The sequence below is a fragment of the Sus scrofa genome, chromosome 2 (assembly GCF_054392235.1).
Source record: "Sus scrofa isolate SSC_HxYL_T2T_F1_AM1 chromosome 2, Sscrofa_HxYL_maternal_Yorkshire_Landrace_v2.0, whole genome shotgun sequence".
Classification (NCBI taxonomy): domain Eukaryota; kingdom Metazoa; phylum Chordata; class Mammalia; order Artiodactyla; family Suidae; genus Sus; species Sus scrofa.
Window position 1 is genome coordinate 4,240,966 of NC_139384.1, and position 21,988 is coordinate 4,262,953.

At 55.3% G+C, this 21,988-nt stretch overlaps 1 protein-coding gene across 1 annotated transcript in view; it reads left to right on the forward strand.

The window, feature by feature from the left end:
* Nucleotides 1-2,023: 2,023 nt before the first annotated feature.
* CPT1A (carnitine palmitoyltransferase 1A) overlaps nt 2,024-21,988 on the forward strand; it is a 58,993-nt gene continuing 39,028 nt past the window's right edge. Inside the window, 3 exon segments of the mRNA NM_001129805.2 lie at nt 2,024-2,198; nt 18,032-18,185; nt 19,273-19,412. Of these exon segments, the coding sequence (NP_001123277.2) occupies nt 18,045-18,185; nt 19,273-19,412 (281 nt within the window). The 5' untranslated portion in view covers nt 2,024-2,198; nt 18,032-18,044.

The window sequence follows — 21,988 nt, forward strand, 5'->3', positions numbered from 1 at the left end:
GAGGTGAGGGCGACGGTCCAACTTTCGAGGCACTAGCAGGAAGCCCCACAGGCAGGAAGAGGCGCACAGATGCCCGTGGAGCGGCCAGGGTAGGCATGCTGCAGCCCAGCTTCCAGCATGTATGTCCTAGCCCTGCCCACATGCTCTCTGGGGCCGCAGAGCTCTTGTGGGGTCACAGCCTGGGATGGCTCATGGGCCAAGCAGAAGCCCTCAGGGGAACGACATCTGCAATTTTTTCTTTCTTCTTTCTTTTTTTTTTTTTTTTTTTTTTGCCTTTTAAGGCTGCACCTGCAGCATATGGAAGTTCCCAGGCAAGGGGGTCGAATCAGAGCCACAGCTGGCAGCCTACACTACAGCCACAGCAACGCCAGATCTGAGCTGCGTCTGCGACCTACACCACGACAATGCTGGATCCTTAACCCATGGAGTGAGGACGGGGATCAAACCCGCATCCTCCTGGATACTAACAGGAAGTCCACAATCTGCGGAGCCCCAACGGGACCTCCAAAATCCGCAACTTTCAACTTCAAAGAAATGCAAATTAAAACAGGGCTCCATATCTCTGCCCCCTCCCACCCTTTTGGGATTGACGGCCAGCCCTGATGAGTTCCGAGGCCCTGCTTCCATGCGCAAAAGGGAGTGGAGGTTTTTCCAGAGGGCAGCTGGGCAAGTGGCACCGACCTGTCCTTTGACCTGGTTGCTTGACTTCCAGCGATCTACAAAGAGGCAAAGATGCACTTCTGACGGCCAGCGGCAGCTTTAGGTATGTCTGCAGGTGCTGGAAAGGAGACGCCTAAGTGCCCAGCGGGCGTGTTAAAAACTGTGAAAGCCTGGGTCACTCTGTGCCTCGACAGGGGATCCTGTCCGCGACATAAGCCAGGTGAACACAAAGGAGTATTACAAACATCCCCGTTCTGAGGACTTCATTCAAAACAGCCTGCAGTTAGCAAGCGCGCCAACAGTTAACCGGAGTAGTGAGAGGCGGGGAGGCCGGAACTAGTGTAGACTTTCATTTTCTTTTCTAAACCCTTCCTCCCCTGACGTCCAAACAGTGCAGACGGAAAGAGAGGCCAGCATGGATTCTTCATTGCCCAAAGGAGTGGCTGACCTTTAAGAAAGCCGGGTTTTGTTCATCAACTGGTTCTCTTGCGGAGCACCTGCTGCCTGCAGGACCAGGAGGTGGGACCTGGGAAGCGTTTCCAGCAAAGACGGGGAAAAGGGTGGCTCAGCGGCTCACCCCGCGGCAAGCGCGGAGCCGCCTCCCCAGCCCGCGCACCAGCTGCCCTCGTCGTCGACCTAGACGCTGGCATCTATCTGCTGGTGACCCGCACGCGGGTCTGTCGGTCACTCTGTTCCCACCTCCAGCCATTTCTTCCCTGGCACCTACGATGCTTTAGGAGCCGGAATCGTTTACTCAACCTTACCAAAGCCCCGAAAGGGAGGAATTTTTACCCAGGTATACGAGGAGGAAGCTCAGGAAGCTCACAGGAATCTGCATTCCGTGTTGGCCCTGCGAGCCGCACTGTCCCGATCGTATCAGCTGTCACTCCGGGGATAGGTCTGATTTGGGGCGTGGGCGCTGGAGTCAGACTCGGGCCCAATGTCGGATCCATCTTTTTAGTTGTGTGATCCTGAGCAGGTTCGTGACTCTTTCTCCTGCCCCGGCTAGGATCAGCTATTTATAGGGGTGCCACGACGATTAAATGGGGCAGTGCCTATGGAGGGCGAGCAGGAGCTCTGCACTGGGCTAAGCGCTTTTATGGGCATGGCCCTAATGAGTTGGCCCATTTTTCAGATGAGGAAACTGAGGCTCTCAGGGCGAGAAATCTCCCCCTAGGCCCCACGCTGGCAGAGACGGAGGTGGCGGGCACCCGGGCAAGCCTCAGTTTCCTCACCAGACCCGCTCCCGGGCGCGCCAGGTCCCCTGACGCCCCGCCCCCTGACGCCCCGCCCCGCCCGGTCCAGGTCCCGCCCCTGGCCCTCCTCGCGCGGGGAGTCACCGCCCGCCGGCTCCGCAGCTGCGCGCATCAGCCAATCGGTCGCTGCCGGCGTCGGGTGCACTCGGCCTCGTCTGCAGCCCTCCCGCCCCAGGCGCCCGCTCGCTGCTCGCTCAGTCCGCAGCTGCCGTCGCCGCCGCTGCCGCTGCCGCTTCTGCTGCCGCCGCTGCCGCCGCCGCCGCACCTCCGTCCGTCGACTCGGTAGGGCCGGGCCGAGGGAGGGCGGGCGCCCCGCTTGGGCTGCGGCGGGGCGCAAGGCGGGGGGCGGATGGGGACTACTGGGACCCGGACTGAGGGAGTGGGTAGGGACCGCCGCCTGTGCCGCGACGCGGCCAAGGGACAGGGGTTTCGTAGAGAGCCCGAAACCGGAGCGGGGCGAGATTCCCCATCCCCTGCAGTGGACTGGATCTGGGGGTCCGCTCCGGGGTCGGTCTGCATGAGGGCATGTCCTGCACCGCTGCGGGAGGGATGCTCAACCCTTCGGACTTAGCAGGACGCCTCCGGCCTGGGACATTAGGGCCACCGGCTCCCTTTCCCTTCGCATCTCACCCGCACTTCCCAGGAATGGGTTGATTGGGTCTGGGGGTCCGTGCGGGACCGTGCGGGAGCCGGAGGGATGCGGCAAACGGGAGGGATGCTCAGCCCTCTGGACCTGGTTGGGCGCCGCCAATCCTCTCTTGTTCCTGCTCCATTCACCCCATCCGGGAGGGCCGCCCTGGGGTCTCAGGCGGGTCCCAAGCGGGAGCCGCAGGGACGCTCAGGACTCAGCCGAGCGTCGCCGACCCCCTCTCTGCGCCCGCCCCTGCAGTGCTGCCGTCGGGACACGCCCTTGGCCCTGGGACTCCCCGCGCCCTGCGACCCTCCTCCCTGGATGCTAAGGGGGGGCGCCGGACCTGAGTTCCCACTTGCGAATGCCCTCCACCCCTGCGTGCGGCGCGGAGTCTAGGGCAGGTGGGCGCACGCGGTCTACCCAAGGTCGAGAGGAGCGGGGGAGCTGCCTCGCGGGAGGTGGGAGGGTGTGTGTGGGGGGGGCATCACGTGACTTGGCCAGAGAGCCCGGACGGCGCGGTCAAGGGAGGCTGTGCACCCCGGGCACCAGACCTCTTCTCGGGCTGCCCCTAATCCTAACGCCCTGTGTGAGCCGACAGTCGGTTCCTTTCGTTTTGTTTGGAGAGACCGTGGGTCAGCGTCTTTCTAATGTAAATCGGTGCCTGGCCTTCAGTGAAACGAAGGGAACAAAGATGACCTTACTTTTTGAACTCCCGAGGGTTAAAAATCGCGAGTAATCAGGTTGAGTACAGAACGAACTTAATATTCCCAGCTCGCAACTGCTTTCGGTTCCTCTATACTCCATGTGATATCAAAATAATTGAAGGGCAGATTTGGGTAGGAAACTGGTAACTTTGTAAGTTACCGAATAAAATGAAAATCAGCTTAACCTTTTGAAACGTGTCTATTTTGTGACACCACTTTCTTACACAAGCGTCCGGTTTCTGGTCATCCCACATATTCAAGCATGCTTATGTCCTTCTAAACCACAAACCAAATGAATAAAAGATGGCCGAACTAGGTCTCTTTTTTTTTTTTTCTTTTATGCCAGCAAGCATCACCCTCCTTTCCAAATTATTTAAGGTGACTCGTAGTGAGTGTGGCTTAGTATGAGGACATTGATGCTGAGGATAATGCCTCTTGTGGCAGGGAGGGAGTGTTTAGCTCTAAGTCATCTGGGACGGGCGGGTCAGACAGTAGCTGAATGCAGCATTCACGGATAGAGTTTGGGGTGGTTCGGCCTCTCCGTGCCCAGGGGCTCCTTTTCACATGTCAACGACCGGTTCCCATCCAAAGATGTGTTGCTAGACCTGATCTTGCACATTGAACGCCAACTGAACAGTTGCTGGCATCAGAAAAAGGGCCATCTGAAGGCGTGCACATACTTGGTATCAGAGTGGCAGAAACTGGCGTCATGCACGGGCCAACATAACCTTTCAAGTTTGTACTGAAAACAAGCGGCCAAACCCAGAAATTAAGGGAATAAACCTGGTGTCGCTGCCGCCCTTGGCCCCGGCCCCAGCCCAGTGGTCACCGAGCGGTCATGCCTGGGTCTCCGGGGAGTCCTGGGGCGAAGGCCCGGGCTTACGCAAACCTGGCTGCGCGCGCCCATTCATGGAAACACCGTTAATTTTCCCTTGGGTTTCGCAGCGAGCCCCTTCCGGAGGCGCTCTGGGCTCGCGGGGCGCAATGCGCCGTTTTGGGTGGGGGTCGGCGTCGGGTGCACTAAGCTCAACTGTCCCCAAGGTTGACCACGCAGGGCCCGGCCTTCCCACCGAGAGGCGCTGCATTTCGCCCGCTGCCGCCGGGGTGGCAGCGCTGGCGAGGCGCGCCAGCTCGCTCCGGAAGGTCTCTCTGGGCTTGGCCGGGGAAACAGGATCTGAGCGCCCGGGACGCGCCAAGCCGGGGGCGGGGCTCTCGGTAACCTTTCCCCTACTTTTCTCAGCCGTCACGTGACGCCCGCGGGGGAGGGGAGGGGCACGCCGACCGCAGTTGCTGGCGCTGCCGGTGCGGACGCGTTCCAGGCGAGCTATTAAAGGCACAGCCTGAGGTCTAAAGGCGGTGGGAAGGTGGGAGGCGGAAACGCGCGCCCGCTCGGCCCCGGGCTGGTTCTGCACTTTGATCCGGTGCATTTTTCCCTTTGTTGGAAAAAATGTTTAGTCACTGTGCATGGTTATTATTGGCAGACCAGACAGTTCTCTTGCTGGTGGAGCCTGCACTTTGAATTCCGGAAAGATTGCTGCTTTTTTTTTTTTTTTTTTTTTTTTTTTTTTGGTCTTTTTAGGGCCGCACCCGCAGTATATGGAGGTTCCCAGGCTAGAGTGTGCAATCGGAGCTGTAGCCGCCGGCCTACACCACATCCACAGCAAGGCCAGATCCGAGCTGTGTGTGTCTGACCTACACCACAGCTCATGGCAATGCCGGATCCTTAACCCGCTGATCGAGGCCGGGGATCCAACCTGTGTCCTCATAGCTGCTGGTCAGATTCGTTTCCGATGAGGCACGACGGGACCTCAGAAAGACTGCTGCTTTTAAGAATAAAATTGTTCAAGCTGGAGATATTTCAAGTGCGTCTCAGAGAGCCTTTCTCGAAGCTTCTACTTTCTTTGAATGGCTTGAGCCGGTCTGAAGCTTTTCCTGCAAGGACTCTTCTGTTTTGAAAACAAGTACTACTACTAGCACACGGGGAAACAGGACTCCAGGGCAGAGCTGGCCACCTCCCTCCAAGCCCTTTCCAGAAGTCTCCGCTATTAAGTTTCTTTGAGGAGGCAGAATAGTCTGGGTTGTACAGGGAATTTTTTTTTTTTTTTTTCTAGAAACCTGCTACTTGACCCAAGTCAGGAATATTTTCTGCTTGATTCCTGATGTTCTGTTACCTTTTGTGGCCTTTACCTCTTACCCCAAGCAAATATTAGGAGGTTGACGTCTTGTTCACGCTGCATTCCCAGCAGGCCCTGGGCCAAGGCCAGACTGACCTTTTGGGGTGAGGTGGCTGGGAACCTCAGTTCTGAGAATGACCTTTCCTTTTTGTTATGTGTGGGCTGGTCTCATGTCCAGGAATGTTTGGGGAAGTTAATAATTGAAAGCAGTTGTGCTGCTGAGTGAGCCGTGCCTCTCCGGGGTACAGTAGGGTGATGGCCACCCCCGAGGGTTGGAGAATAGAGCCGTCGCTGCTCAGCTCGCAAAGGGCTGTCGCTGATTGTGGGACACCGAGTTCTCTAGATAGAAAGGAAAGAAATCTTCCATGCCTTGCCCCCCCCCCCATCCCAGGAACCTGAGGGTCTTCCTGGATTCTCTCCAAGCTGCTACTATCCCCCTATGACTTCTGTTTCCTAAATGGCTTTTTTTTTTTTTTTTTTGTCTTTTCTAGGGCTGCTCCCTCGGCGTATGGAGGTTCCCAGGCTAGGGGTCCAATCGGAGCTACAGCTGCCAGCCTGCACCACAGCCACAGCAATGCCAGATCCGAGCCGCGTCTGCAATCTTCACCACAGCTCACGGCAACCCGGATCCTTCACCCACTGAGCAAGGCCAGGGATCGAACCCGCAACCTCATGGTTCCTAGTCGGATTCCTTAACCACTGAGCCGTGACAGGAACTCCCCTAAATGGCTCTCGGACTTGCTTTTCTCCTGGGTGTTGTGAGCTGGAGCAGGCCTTCAGACACTTGTTGAATGCTTGAGCCCCTTTCTGCCCTGAATGGCGGCAGCCTCCCCGTGTGGTGAGGGTCCTTCCGGGGAGGGGAAGTTGTCGTGGGAAGAAAGCGACGGGCAGGTGAAGCCATTGTCTGCCACCTTGTTACTGTGCTCAGGGCCTCCTGGACTTGAGACCCACCAGCCCGTTGAGGGGTTAGGGACCCCCTCCTCCCACCGGTTAGACTGGCTGCCTCTGGGTCTCACGTCTCTTGACCCCCAGCACACACACAGAATTCCGCGTGTTGTGTCGTGATACCCTAATGTGGAATGAGTTCCTTGGGGATGGGCTGTTGAGTTCCTAAGGGGTTAATTGCCTTTCTTTAGAACTAACCCCCATTTAAAAAGCAATACACGCTTGTATTAAAAGCAAACATAAGTTCTCATTGTGGCTCAGCCGTAACAAACCTGACTAGTAACCAACCATGAGGACACGGGCTCCATCCCTGGCCCTGCTCAGTGTGTCTAGGATCCGGTGTTACCATGAGCTGTGGTGTAGGCTGATGGCTACAGCGCCGGTGATTTAAGCCGTAGCCTGGGTACTTCTGTATGCTGCAGGTGTGGCCCTAAAAAGCCAAAAAAAAAAAAAGGCAGGCAGAAAATAAACCTTGCCTTGGAGTTCCCTGGTGGCTCAGCTGGTTAAGGATCTGGCATTGTCACTGCTGTGGGTCTGGTTAATGCTGTGGCGTGGGTTTGATCATTGGCCCAGGAACTTTGGCATGCTGAAGGTGTGGTCAAAAAAAAAAAAAGATCCTTACATCAAAATAACCAAGAAGTTGCCACATACTGTGACTCAGACTTTGCGTTTTGTGAAATAATTCTTCATTTATAAAATTGTACGTGTCACCGATTTTCCCAAGTGTCAGGTTAATTCAGGAAGTTTTGGTTTCTTGCTGTTTTCACGAGCACACGCTGTTGTGCAGAGGGCGGTACAGTGATGATGCTGACAGTTAAATGTCAAGGACTCCGAACACTTCGGGGAAGGGGGAGTGACACGAGGACATCTCAAGGAAACCCACGTTCCTGGAGGAGGCTGGCAGCTTGTGGCTGCAGTTAGGAAGGTGCAAAGAGCCTGTTCCTGCTTCGGAGATCTGATGTGGGATCAAGCCTGACGCTTGCTCTCCTTCAGTTGATGTGACGCATGGGTAACGTGCTGCTTCTTTTTTTTTTTTCCCTTGTCTCTCGAGGGCCACACCCGAGGCACATGGAAGTTCCTGGGCGAGGGGTCCAATCGGAGCTGCAGCTGCCGACCTACACCGCAGCCACAGCAAGGCCAGATCCCCGATCCACTGAGCGAGGCCAGGGATGGAACCCGCATCCTCATGGATACTCGTCGGATTTGTTTCCGCTGTGCCACCATGGGAATTCCCTAACGTGCATACTTTATGTGCCAGGAAACATCGCACAGATGGTGATGACAGCACACACGTGTGTGTATCACATCTAAGAGGCCGAGCTGGAATTTGAACCAGTATCTGGGTTCTCCAAAGCTTATGCCCCCTCCCTTTAACTGGCTGCTTCCCAGGCCACTGTGCAGGCAGAGGGCCTGGCGGTTGGCACCTCCCCCACCCCTACCCCCACCCCCGCTGGATGTGACACGGAATCAGCCGTGTGTGTTTCTGGGTTTCCATTTCCTCCTCTGTGGAGGGTGCTTCTGACACCTGTCTTTCTGTCTCACTGGGGTTTTATGAGGACCCAGTAAGAGGCCAGATGCGAGAGTGGTTTGGAGGGTGCCATGCGGAGACGGCGTCCAGCAGACCAGACCACGGCAGCAGGCAGCTTTTACGGAGGCGGCTGCATTCTGTTCTGCAGACCCCACACTGGAACATGTGGTTGGTCAAATTCAGTTGCCCTGCGGGTGCAAAGGTGAACCATGTACCTGGGGCACCCCGCTGAGGTTTTAGGGACATTGGATGTGACCCACGCCATGGGGGGGAAGGGAGGTTCGGGGACCTTCCTTGGGCAGATCCGTGACTCTCCCGGCCTCCGGTGCTCAGGCCGATGTGCTGACATCATTCTGGCTGCAGGGGATCCTTCTGGGTGGAAAGTACCCACGTAGTTAGTGCAGATAATTATGTTTTCTTTGTAAAAATGTGGCCCTCACAGTTCCTTTGTGGCGTGGCGCGTTAAGGATCAGGCGTTGTCGCTGCAGTGATTTAGGTCATGCTGTGGCACAGGTTTGATCCCTGGTCTAGAAACTTCTACATGTTTCGGGCACAGCCAGAAAAAAAAAGGTGACCTCAATGACCGTTCCTCAATTCTTTGTCTTCTTTTCTTTTTCTTTCTTTCTTTCTTTTTTTTGCCCCCTTGGGACTGTGCCCACTGCATGCAGGCCAGGGATCGAATCCACACCACAGCAGTGACCCGAGCCCTGGCAGCAACAACCTGGATCCTGAACTGCTAGGCCACCAGGGAACGCCTTCAGTCGTTTTTCTTGCTAGGATCACATTTCTTTGCAGGTCCCTGGTGCAGTATCACTTGTTGCTCTGGCACAAGATAAGGCTTCAGCTTGAATTTGCTTTATTTCTGCAGTACCTCTGTAGGCAGAAGCCGTATTGTTTTTTCCAAAGCTGTAGAAAACTAGGATGATGACTCAGAAATCTGTCACCTGTCTTTGACTCAGCCTCCTTACAGAATAAAACGTGAATGGTTTGTTATGATACACTTGCCTGCGAGAAATGAATTGTGAGGCCAGATTAAATAAGGTGAATATTAAATGCTCAGTCATGGATTCAAGATGTAGCCCTTCATAAATGAAAGTTTCTGCACTTTTCCTGTACATGAAGCCCTCCCCCAAATAAAAGTGAGTTTTGAGTCTCACGGTCTTGCGTCTAAGCTGCCTCCATCAGATCAGGGAAAGAATAATTTGCATTGTTTTTTTTTTTTTTTCGTTTTCGTCCTTTGTCTTTTTAGAGCTGCACCCGCAGCACATGGAGGTTCCCAGGCTAGGGGTCTCATCGGAGCTGCAGCTGCTGGCCTACACCACAGCCGCAGCAACACGGGATCCGAGCTGAGTCTTTGACCTACACCACAGCCACAGCAACTCAGGCCCTGAGCATCTTTGACCTACACCACAGATCCCCAACCCACTGGTCAAACCCGCATCCTCATAGATACTAGTCGGATTCACTTCCGCTGTGCCGCATCGGGAACTCCCACTTTCATTTTTTCTTTGCTGCTGATTTTTGCCCACACCTAACCTCTCCCCCTCCTCGTCAGTAGAGTAACAGAAATACGGCAATACGAAAGAGCGAAAAGGAGCCCGAGAAAAGAAACGACCCCCTGAGCTGGTGACGGCTCTCCACCACCCTCATGGTACTTCTTCCTTGAAGTGCTGTGGGCAGCCGTGCCAAGGCCAGCCTGGATGCCCCCTTGGTCATCAAGCATGACGGGTTTCCCCAAGTTGGAGCTAGTCCTGGAGGGCAGAACCAGCTTCATTTAGCCAAGCAGAACCCTCCCAGGCATTGGTCACCAGGGAATATGATGTAGGCCGTGAGGTCATGATTCTGCTCTCTGCTAAAGGTGATGCTGCAGCTATGTGCCTGCGGTGCTTTCTTTCAAGAAAGAGGTTTCCCAGGCGTGGTGGCCCAGGGGTCCTCCGGCCTCACTGTCTCTTCCTGATGAGGGTTACAGGCTGTGCTCCTGGAGACCCCGCCTAGTCCCCGTGCTGCTCTAAGCTGTCACTTCCTGTGGCACCCTGGACTTGCAGCTCAGCTGTTTACTGCTAAATGGGATGGGCTGCTGTCAGCTGGATTTTAATAGGAGGCCAGGCCTGCTTACGTGGGCCCGTGAGTTGTGCAATTCTGGCGGGAAGACTGAAGCATGTGAATAATTTTGGGGTTGGCACCTGCCGTGTTCGGAGTTACTGTAGTTACATTGCTGCTTGTGATTGCATCACTTAGGTTGCGACAGAAGGACCTAAGTTTGTACCCGTGTTGTAATTTCAGGAACCCTTCGTTGAACTTTGTGTGGGGCGCTCACTGCTTCGGTTGGTAGGTAAGACCATGAGTTTTGGAGTTGCTCCTGGGTCTGATGCCCAGCTCTGTGGCTCGCTGGCTATAACCTTGGGCAAGTTTCGTTCTTCTTCGTTTTTGTTTTTTGGTCTTTTTTGGCCACCCCTGTGGCATATGAAAGTTCCCAGGCTAGGAGTCAAATGGGAGCTGCAGCTGCCAGCCTACGTCCATAGCCATGGCAGTGCCGGACCTGAGCCGCACCTGTGACCTACGCCGCAGCTTGTGGCAATGCCAGATCCTTAACCCACTGAGTGAGGCCAGGGATCAAACCCGCATCCTCGTGGAGACTCGTCGGGGTCTCAACCTGCTGAGCCACAGTGGGAACTCCTGGGCAGGTTTATTAACATCCAAGCCTTGGTCTTCTCATCAGTAAGCGGAGCAGCCCTAGTCATTTCCTCGGCGTCTAGTGGGGATTAAATGGGTTCATGCGGGTAAAATTCGGATCGCGTTGTCTGGCACACGCCAGAGGCTTTGGCAGAAAGAATATTTTGTATATTCATTGTTAATAATGGAAAAATTAATCTGCATGTCTACCTACCAACCTACTAACTGCCTCTTTCCTTATGTGTTAATTTCAAGACTTATCTGTTTATCTGCTAATTTCAAGAAAGACTTCTAGGAGTTCCCATCATGGCGCAGTGGTTAACGAATCCGACTAGGAACCATGAGGTTGCGGGTCCAATCCCTGGCCTTGCTCAGTGGGTTAAGGATCCGGCGTTGCCGTGAGCTGGGGTGTAGGTCGCAGACGCGGCTCAGATCCCATCCTGCTGTGGCTCTGGTGTAGGCTGGTGGCTGTGGCTCCGATTGGACCCCTAGCCTGGGAATCTCCATATGCCGAGGGAGCAGCCCTGGAAAAGGCAAAAAGACCCCCCCCAAAAAAAAAGAAAGAAAGAAAGACTTCTAACAACACCTAACTTGTTATGTATTTCCAATCCTATAAAGACTGTTTTCTTGGAAGTCTGGTGACATGGCAAGTTTTTTTTTTTTTTTTTGCTTTTTAGAGCTGCACCCACGGCACATGCAAATTCCCAGGCTAGAGGTCCATCGGAGCTACAGCCGCCGGCCTGTGTCACAGCCACAGCAATGCGGGATCCGAGCCTCGTCTGCGACCTACACCACAGCTCATGGTAATGCGGGATCCTTAAGCCACTGAGCGAGGCCAGGGGTCGAACCCGCATCCTCGTAGATCCTAGCCAGGTCCGTTACCCACTGAGCCACGAAGGGAACTTCCTCGTATGGCAGGTGTCATTGGTGATGTCCACATCTCAGTTTTGCCTGGGGCCAGAGTCCCGCCTCCTGCCCTTTGCATTGGATAACCCTTCACCTCCTTCCCTGCTCCCCGTCACAGAACCTAGAGTGGGGAGGCGGGGGGAGGATGGCACTGAAGGAGAGCAGGTGCCCTGGAGGGAAACAGGACGTCTCTGGGTGACTTGGTCACGTGTGTTGTGATGTGCAGGCTGCTGACCTCTGAAGTGAAAAGTTTTTGCTATAAGGAATTGACTGTGGAGTTCCTGTAGTGGCACAGCAGAGACGAATCCGACTAGGAACCATGAGGTTGCAGGTTCAATCCCTGTCCTTGCTCAGTGGGTTGAGGATCCAGCATTGCCGTGAGCTGGGGTGTAGCTCGCAGACATGGCTTGGATCCTGCATTGCTCTGGCTGTGGTGTAGGCCGGTGACTACAGCTCTGATTGGACCCCTAGCCTGGGAACCTCCCTATGCTGCAGGTGCGGCCCTAAAAATACAAAAAAAAAAAATTAAGGTCCTCTTATCAGAATTGAATGAGATGTTGCAACGTTTCTCCTCCAGGGGGTTCCCTTGACATGTTTGGTGTTGAACTGTCTCTGGGCGCATGGTTCGTTCGGAGAATTTGACAAGGACTTGTGTCCTGGGAGCTTTATAGCTTCTGTCGGGAGATTAAACGAGTAATTGACAAGGGACAGTCATTCGCCAGCCAGTGCAGGCGAAACTGCTAAATGTCTCTGATAGGATTTCTGGGCCCGCACCCAGGTGTGAAGCTGGAAAAGGGACACTGCAAAAGGGCAGAAGGTGTCTGGACTGTGAGTGGGAGCTCGAAGGCCTCGGGCATGACTGAGGGGCCTGGTGGAAGCAGAGGTGACCAGGAGACCCAGCTCGGGAGGGCCTTGGGGATGGTCACGTGATAGACCCACGGTGTGAATTTTAAAAACTGCCGTAAATAGGTCATCGTTCTCAACCTGAGCGTCTTATTCTGGATCTTGGTGTTTTTTCCTGGCGCAGATTAACGTAAGGTGCTTAAGGGCCCTGGCACAGGTCTTGGTGCCAGCTCTCTTCTGGTTTCTACAGCAGCGCCACTGCGTGGTTCCCACGGCGGGGAGGGGCAGTGTCCAGGTGCTTCCCAGGTGGGGAGGTTTGTGCAAACTCGCCGTCAGGTGGGGCTCCAGGTGGGCACACGCCACCTGATGGGGCCAGGAGCCATTTCTGTCCTGCCAGAGAAAATAGAGGCGTCTGTACCCTCCCAGTGGACACGCCGACAGAAACAGCTTTCTTCAGCATGTTGGGTCAATTTCTGGATGTCTCCCTGCCACTGGGGGTGGGGGTTGCTGCTGGGAGCAGCCGCCTCCCGTGCGCTGAGCTGGTCTGGGGTGCACACAGGTGGCCTTGCGTGGAGAACAGCCCCCAGGGGGCCGTCTCCCATACCCAGCCAGACCTTCTTGGGGCCAAGCAGCCAGTGAGTTGCTCCCCCCGTCCCTCTGTTCCCCCCGGTTCAGAATTCTTGTCTCCAGGGGTTGCTCAGGGATGAGTTCCAGCAACAAGTGAATGACTGGAGGGGAGACAGTTCCTACGTTTCCTCCTCCAGCCTCCGGAGAAGCGGGGGCACAGGTGCACACTCTGCAGGTGGGTCCCAGCGGTCCTGCGCATAAGCCTGGTTCCCGGGGGAAGCCACCTCCCTCCACCCGAGTGGGGGGGGCGGCAGTGGGGGGAGGGGCAGCATACCTTCCCCCACCGGCAGGTTCTGGTGCCCGCGTGCAGCACGGGCTGAGGGATGGAGGAAGGACCACTGTAGCCCATCCGCGCAAGGCAGGTGCAGGAGGTGTTTCAAGGACAGAGATGGCGGGGAGGGTGTGCGGAAGACGCAGGGTGAGTTAAGATGAATTTTCGGCTGACTTGCTTTGGCATCGGTGGAGATGAGCTTGAAACTTGGTGTGCAAGCCTCCGTCAGGGCCCTGTGGGTGGCTGATGCCCGGGGCGCAGAGGGGCTGCAGGAGGAATGGTGACCCCCAGCTCGGAGCCCAGAGAGGGACAAGCGGTGGAACCATCTGTGTGCCTGGTAGAACTGGTGGAACTGGTGGAACCATCTGTGTGCCTGGTAACCTTACCCAGGAGGGAGAGGAGAGACGCATGGTTGAGAAGCACATCGAGTGTGGTACATGGCAGAGCCCCCGCCAGCCCAGGAAGCTCACCTGACCCTTGGGCCCCGCCGTGCTCTTGGCCTTCACCCTGGAAGGTTGGAGGGTTCGAGACAAGGCTGCCCAGGGTGAGTGGCCCGGATCCAGACACAGGCCTGGCCTGCCAGCTGGCCCCAGGGCCCTCCCTCTCACGGTGTTTTGGGGTCCCGGCTGTGCTGACAGAGGAAGAGGACAGCCATGCCTGCCTGGGTGCTGTGCCTCGGGGGCCCTAGGGAGGCCAAGAAGGGAGAGGTGGGGACAGGGCAGTTTCCGGTCAGTGTGGCAAAGCGTTAGGATCTGTGTCTTCAGGGAGGAGTGTGTAGGTGTCTAACGTGTTTGCAGTTTCTCACGATTTCAGACAGAAAACACCTTGCTTTTTCTGTGTGTGAAAGTCCTCATAATTCCTCGAGTCCGTGAGTTTATTAACGGCCCGCCCCTCCCCCCTCCCCCAGCCTCCGGTGCTCCACCTGCAGGCAGGGCGCTCAGGAGGCAGGTGGGTTCCCAGTGGTGGGGAGGGCACTCCTAGCCAGGAGGGTCCTGATTCAGCTCCAGGCACCTCTGCCAGCACTGCCCATCTGATGCCCTTGCGGTAGATACCCTGACGGACAGGTTGGCCGACTGGTGGCCAGGACGCCTCCATCAAAGTGGCGAAGAGCCCCCAGCCCCCAGGGCCCACGGCAGGAGGCGGGGAGTTGAAAGGCTTTTCTCCTCTGAACTTGCCCGGGTGTTGACCTTTGAGAGAAAGGTCCCCCATCTTAGAAATGTCAGGGACCCTCTGGCACGGTGACCCCGAGGAGATGCTTCGAGGAGCCCGCGGCCACGGCCAGCCTGTGGGAAACGGTGGTGGCTGCATCCTCATCAGTTCGTCCGGTTGCTGCAAGGGGGTGACTCAGAGGGGAGAGTAGGGTGGTGCGTTTGGGCTGCACCCAACCCACCTGGGTGGGAGGTTAGGAGCTGGGGGTGCGTCCTGCGAGGGTACCAGGTCAGGGAACGGACTGGCTGACCGCTGAGGGAGCACATGAAAAGTCTGGGGATGCTTTGAAAGTGACCCTCAGGGCTCCCGTTGTGGCTTGGTATGTTAAGAATCTGACTAGTATCCTTGAGGATGCAGGTTCGATCCCCAGCCTTTCCCAGTGGGTTAAGGATCTGGTGTTGCCACAAGCTGTGGTGTAGGTCAGCAGCTACAGCTCTGATTGGACCCCGAGCCTGGGAGCTTCCCTATGCTGCAGGTGTGGCCCTAAAAAGGAAAAAAAAAAAAAAAAAAAAAAGTTGGTCTGCAAAGTGGGGGATTTGGCACCAACTACGGTGAATAGGTGTTTTGTTTCTTTAAACATATTTTAAGAAATTATTAGAGAAGTTCCCACTGTGACACAGTGGGTTAAGGTCGCTGCGGAGGCAAGGGTTTGATCCCTGACCTGGGAACTTCTGTGTGCTGTGGATGGGGCCGAAGAGAAGATATTAAAGAATATCACAGACATATGCAGAGAGAAGCAGGCGTAAAGACCTTCATTTGGGAGGGAGTTCCTGTTGTGGCGCAGCAGAAACGAATCCAACTAGGAACCATGAGGATGCAGGCATGTTCGATCCCTGCCCTCGCTCGATGGGTTAAGGATCTGGTGTTGCCCTGAGCTGTGGGGTAGGTCACAGACTCAGCTTGGATCCTGTGTTGCTATGGCTGTGGCGTAGGCCGCAGCTGAAGCTCCAGTGGGACCCCTACCCTGGGAACCTCTGTATCCTCTATATGCTGCAGGTGCGGCCTTAAAAAGCCAAAATAATAAAGACTTTCCATTTGGCCACTGCAACTTTCTCTGTCTATCCTCCCCCGACCCCCAAGGATTTTGAAGCAAATAGGAGACAGGCTAAAAGATGAGTGTATTGGTGGATATTTCAGTGTGTATCACCAAAAGACAGGAGCTCTTTTATTTTTATTTTATTTATTTATTTTGTCTTTTTGCTTTTTCAAGGGCCGCTCCCGCGGCATATGGAGGTTCCCAGGCTAGGGGTCCAATCGGAGCTGTAGCCACCGGCCTAGGCCAGAGCCACAGCAACGAGGGATCCAAGCTGCATCTGCAACCTACACCCCAGCTCACGGCAACGCCGGATCCTTAACCCACTGAGCAAGGCCAGGGACTGAACCCGAAACCTCGTGGTTCCTAGTTGGATCCATTAACCACTGTGCCACGACGGGAAAATTAAGACAGGAGCTCTTTTAGAAATATCTACAATATTATATGACAGCTAAAAGCATTGAACACTCTTTTTTTCTTTTTCTTTTTTTTTTTTTTTTTGGCTGCACCGGTGCCATGTGGAAGTTCCCAGACCAGGGATCGAACTTATGCCACAGCTGCAGCGACACAGATTCTCGACCCGGCTGTTCCTCGAGGAACCTTACTATCTATCTGTCTATTTATTTATTTTGTCTTTTTTAGGACTGCTCCTGAAGCATATGGAAGTTCCCAGCTAGGGGTCCAATCAGAGCTGCAGGTGCTGGCCTGTACCACAGCCACAGCAACACTGGATCCTTAACCCACTGAGTGAGGCCAGGGATCAAACCCGCATCCTCATGGATCCTAGTTGGATTCGTCTGCTGCACCACAAAGGGAATTCCCTGAGCGGACTTCAGAATAGACATAGGAACTGATCTCCTGACTTAGGGCCTTTGGATGCTGTCCACTGTCCTTGGCAAGGAACTTGGCTGCCTTGGGGCCCCCTTCTGGGAAGTTAGCCCCCATCCTGAGTGCAGCTGCCCCGCCTCCCCCACCCTAAGCCCAGGCACCCTGCCTTCCCCACCCTGAGCCCAGGCACCCTCCCTCTCCCACCCTGAGCCCATGCACCCTCCTTCCCCCACCCTGAGCCCATGCACCCTCCCTCCCCGACCCTGAGCCCAGGCACCCTCCCTCTCCCACCCTGAGCCCATGCACCCTCCCTCCCCCACCCTGAGCCCAGGCACCCTCCCTCCCCGACCCTGAGCCCAGGCACCCTCCCTCCCCGACCCTGAGCCCAGCCGCCCTGCCTTCCACCTTAGCTGCCACCCTGACCGCACTCCAGTCCTTTCACAGCTCTGCCTCCGGGCCTGAACGTTGTTCCCTCTGGCTTCTCCTTCTGGACATCTCCTGGTTGATCCTGTCACCTGGGAGGTCCCCTCTGTCACCCCCTCTTCTTTCGCCCTGCCCCGCCCCCCAGCTGTGGGAGGGCAGTGCCAGTGTCCCCTGTCCGTGCCCCTGTCCTGTACCTCCAGGGCGGTCGACACATTCTCGTCGAACAGGCGAATGATTGAAAGTTGGAATTGTTTGTCCTGAGTAGTGGTGAAAACTAAGTTTGACGTTTGTGCCCGGGTGGCTCTGAAACCCCTTCTCCTTGATTTGGATGGTCCGGCACCTGCGCACGGGGGGCTTCTTAAGTCGGGAGAAAAGGAGAACTAGAGGGTGAGGCAGATACACACTTACAATTTTGGGTGTTTTTTTGTGGTTCCCCATTATGGCTTTTTTAGCTCCTTTTTTATGCACACGTGCTCGGCACAGAGTTCAGGAGCTGGTGGTGGTGAGGGGCCAGTTTGGGAAGGACCGAGGGAACAGGTGCGTCAGGATCCCGCCAGGTGGGAAGATGGACTCAGAAGATGCCCAATGGGGAAATGAAAGGAGCTTTAACAGAGGGGCCAGGCCTGCCCCTAGGGAGGTGGTCCTTGGCCCCTCGGGCTGTTGGCATCAGTTTGATTCCAGCAGTCTCAGGGGAGGAAGGCGGGGCCTGTCCTGTCCCCTCCCTCCCCCCAAGGGTTCTGGGCATCTGGTTTTCCTGGAGTTTTCCTGTGCAGCCTAAAGCAGTTTCTCTGAGCAGCAACCACACGCGTGAGGCCAAGGCATTCTGTGTCCGTCTGTGTTTGCACCTGGAGATAAGGGATCAGGTCCCCTGGGGACTGTTTGTGGACTTTCTGTGCCAGCCTCCAGGCTGGCTGGCCAGCAGGAATGGGATTATTTGCAGTACAAGTTGCTAAACAGCCACCAGCTTCGGTGTGGCAGCTGGGTGTGGCCCGGGCAGCTGCCCCCAGGAGGCAGGGGGGCAGAGATCAGTGGGAAGGCTAGGGCTGGGGTGGGAGTGGGGAGTGAGGCAGGGGGTGGGGGGGTGGGGGGGATGTTCCACTTCCGGACCCCGCTGTCCCCCAGGGCCTCCAAGCAGAGGCAGCGATTGTCTGTGTCCCTCTGGACAGGCGGAGGAGGGGCCATCACAGAATTGGATGGATCATGAAAAATCAACCTATCAAATGGGAGGAAGCGCTTAAATTCAGAACGGCTTTCGTGTCTATACAAGTAAGGGCTTTTCTAAGCCCCAGTAAATAGTCATTTCTCCCCTCGTCTCTCCAGGCTACTGCTCACCATGGCAGAGGCTCACCAAGCCGTGGCCTTTCAGTTCACGGTCACTCCGGATGGGATCGACCTTCGAATGAGCCATGAGGCCCTCAGGCAGATCTATCTGTCTGGACTTCATTCCTGGAAGAAGAAGTTCATCAGATTCAAGGTGAGGTTGCGGGTTCGATCCCTGGCTTTGCTCAGTGGGTTAAGGATCTGGCGTTGCCGTGAGCTGTGGTGCAGGCCGGCAGCTGTAGCTCCGATTCAACCCTAGTCTGGGAACCTCCATATGGCATGGGTGCAGCCCTAAAAAGGCAAGAGAAGAAAAAGAAGAAAAAGAATTGTTTAAGGAGTTCTTTGGTGGCCTGAGTTGATTAAGCATCTGACTTAGGGTCACAAGTCTCTCCAGAGAGAATTCGATAACGCTTTGAGAGGTTTTTAATCCATTGTTTCAGTCAAATCAATCTCTTACTAAGATGGCTTCAGTAAGGGTTTTTGCTTTTTTTTTTCCTTTTTCAGCTGCACCCTCGGCATAAGGAAGTTTCTGGGCCAGGGACTGAATTCGAGCCAGAGCTGTGACCTCTGCCACACCGGTGGCAACACCGGATCCTTAACTTGCTATGCCACAGAAGGAACGCCAAGAACTTTATTTTTTAAATTTGTTTTGGAAGCAGCGACTCTCAGCATTTTGCCCATTTTGTGTCATACCCCACTCCCCCCACCCCCGACTCCAGGCGGGGCTTTGGCTGCAGCTTCTTCGGGTGAATTCCCCACGTGGGGGGCGATCTCCCTTAAATGCCTCAGGGTTAGGTGGTGTCTGGTTCAGGAGTCTAAGGGGGCTTGGCTCTGGGCAGGGGGAGGTCTTGGGGCACCCTGGGCGTAGCAGGTTGCGGGAGGGACCTGAGGGTTGTCTGGGTGGCCAGTGTCCTGAGTCAGCCTGGATGGAGCCCCAGGACTTGTGTGTTACATTGTGTGTTAAACCAACCTGGGGCGGTCGCTCTCCGGGGAGGTGGTAGCGGTCCTGGGGTGGTCGCTCTCCGGGGAGGCGGCTCTAAGGAGGGTTTAGATGCACACGAAGCAGAGGAAGGAAAGGAGCCGAAGGTGGAAGGCCTGGGGGCTGGAGGCTCGGGGGAGGGTTTCCAGCAGCGACCGCGTGGTCATTGCCCACCTGCGTAAACCAGCCCCCCGCCCCCCGACAGCTCCCGGCCCCCACCCCCGGGAGGGCTGTCGCTCACGCGCCCCGTGTCTGTCGGTAGAATGGCATCATCACCGGCGTGTTCCCGGCCAGTCCTTCCAGTTGGCTCATCGTGGTCGTGGGCGTCATGTCGACAATGTACGCCAAGATCGACCCCTCGCTGGGGGTAATCGCCAAGATCAACCGGACCCTCGACGCCACGTAAGGAATCCTTTCAGATCTCCGGGGGGGGGGGGGGGGCTGCCGAGGTACTGCTGTTTTTTGGGGTCTTTTCAAACGTAACTGTTGCTGTTCTGCATTCCGTGTGAGGCTTTTCCTGCTGTTTTTCTTGTCCGTTTTCTCCCCGTGTCCTGGGGAGTTTGTGGTCCCTGGCGGCCCTCTCTCTGATGACTAGGGGTAAGAAGAGCAGCTGTCGGAGTTCCCGTCGTGGCGCAGTGGTTAATGAATCCGACTAGGAACCATGAGGTTGCGGGTTCGGTCCCTGGCCTTGCTCAGTGGGTTAAGGATCCGGCGTTGCCGTGAGCTGTGGTGTAGGTTGCAGATGCGGCTCGGATCCTGCGTTGCTGTGGCTCTGGCGTAGGCCGGTGGCTACAGCTCCGATTCAACCCCTAGCCTGGGGATCTCCATATGCCGCGGCAGCGGCCCAAGAAATAGCAACAACAACAACAACAAAAGACAAAAAAAAAAAAAAAAAAGAGCAGCTGTGGTTTGGGGTACCCACCATGACATGTCTGGCGCCGAGGTGGAGGCCCGTAGTGACAGGCCACAGAGCCTGTCTGCTGGACCTTCAAAACGGGAATTTCTGGAGTTCCCTGGTGGCCTAGCGGTGAAGGACTCGGCATTGTCGCTCCTGTGGCTTGGGTCAGTGTTATGGCTCAGGTTTGATCCCTAGCCTGGGAACCTCTATGTGCCACGGGCGCAGCCCCCAAAACCAAAAACCCAAAAGAGCCAAAAACTCACAGCTCAGGGCTGAATTTCTGATCATGCCAAAGAAACGATTAAGTGGTTTTAACTGAAAGGTCTGAATCTTCTTCTCTGTTTTTATTTTGTTTTTGTTTTTGTTTTGCTTTTTAGGGTCACACCCACAGCATATGGAAGTTACAAGGCTAGGGGTCGAATTGGAGCTGCAGCCGCTGGCCTCCGCCACAGCCGCAGCAACGCCAGATCTGAGCATGTCTGTGACCTATGCCACAGCTCACGGCAACACCTGATCCCTGACCCACTGAGTGAGGCCAGGGATCGAACCTGCGTCCTCACGGATACTAGTCAGATTTGTCTCCGCTGTGCCACAACGGGAGCTCCTGTTTTTGTTTTCTTCTTTTGGCTGCCCCATGGCATATGGAGTTAGCGGGCCAGGCATCAGACCTGAGCCACAGTTGCAACTGTGCTGCAGCTGTAATGCTGGATATTTTAACCCACTGTGCTGGGCTGGGGATTGAACCCGTACCTCTGCAGGGACCCTGAGCCACTGCAGTCAGATTCTCCACCCACTGCACCTTGGCGGGTACTCTTTCTTCCGTTGTTTTGAGTGGGGGCCCCTTCGTCCTGAAGGCTGCTCCTTATTCACAAAGCCCTGTGATGCCCAGAGTCACTGAGTCCAGCTGAGTCGCTTGCAGCCTCAAGCTGCCTGGGGATGCTGGCTCATGCCTTTATAAGCGTCTGCAAGGCCCAGGATACAAGTGCCTGTACTGGACGCATGCATGGATTGGATGCCTGCCAGGCTCCAAGTCTGCCTTGGGGCTGGGGGAGCCGGGCAGGGACCCTGTTGCTCTTCTCCCTTTGTTTCCAGGAGCTGCAGGTCTGCCCCTCAGCAGGCAGGTCACCGCTGCATTCCTGCTTTCAGACTTTCACCTTACTCTCAAGTGTGGGCTGTCTTCCTAAGGCTGGATTATATTTAGAAACATTGGCTATTTAAAGCTCTTTATAATCTGGTCTTTATAAGATCTGTGTCTTGAGCCCTCTAAACCGATGGATGTAAACTGGGCCATCCCTGGCTCAAATTTAGAAAGAGCAGGTTAAGGGCCAGCATCTACCAGGTTCAAGGGCCAGTCTGGAAATTCTTCCTGGGGCGGAGCCCTGAGGTCCTGAGGTTTCAGCTTCCCTAGTGGGGGGTGACTCGTACTGTTAGCTCATCCCCTGCAGCCTCTGAGGGCGCAGGCTCTTCAACAGAGAGCTTCTTTGCTAATGCTTGCTGTCGAAATGTCTAGAGAGAAATATGTGTAAAAAAAGGCGGAGCCTGTCATTTGTTTGTTAATGGTGAAACACCATTTGATTTTTGTGAATCAGGTAAGTAGGTGTGTCTTTCCCAAATTCAATGATACTGTATTTAGGAACCTGAAACAGAGATTATCTGGAAGATTGGCTCTTAAATCCCTAAATCCAAGGTTGCTTATAGAGTACGCTATCAGAAAAGAAGGTTTAGCTTTTTTTTTTTTCCCCCTTGGGGCCACATCTGTGGTGTATGGAGGTCCCCAGGCTAGGGGTCCAATCGGAACTGTAGCCACCGGCCTACACCACAGCCACAGCAACTCAGGATCCGAGCCGCGTCTGCGACCTACACCATAGCTCACGGCAATGCTGGATCCTTAACCCACTGAGTGAGGCCAGGGGTTGAACCTGTGTCTTCATGGATGCTAGTAGGATTCATTTCTGATGAGCCGCGATGGGAACTCCCAGAAAAGAAGATTTAAAGTGGAGACTGCATTTAAACTTGACCGCAAGAATTGACAGGTTATAGAAAGATACAAGTCCAGGGTTTGTTTGTTTGTTTTTTGTCT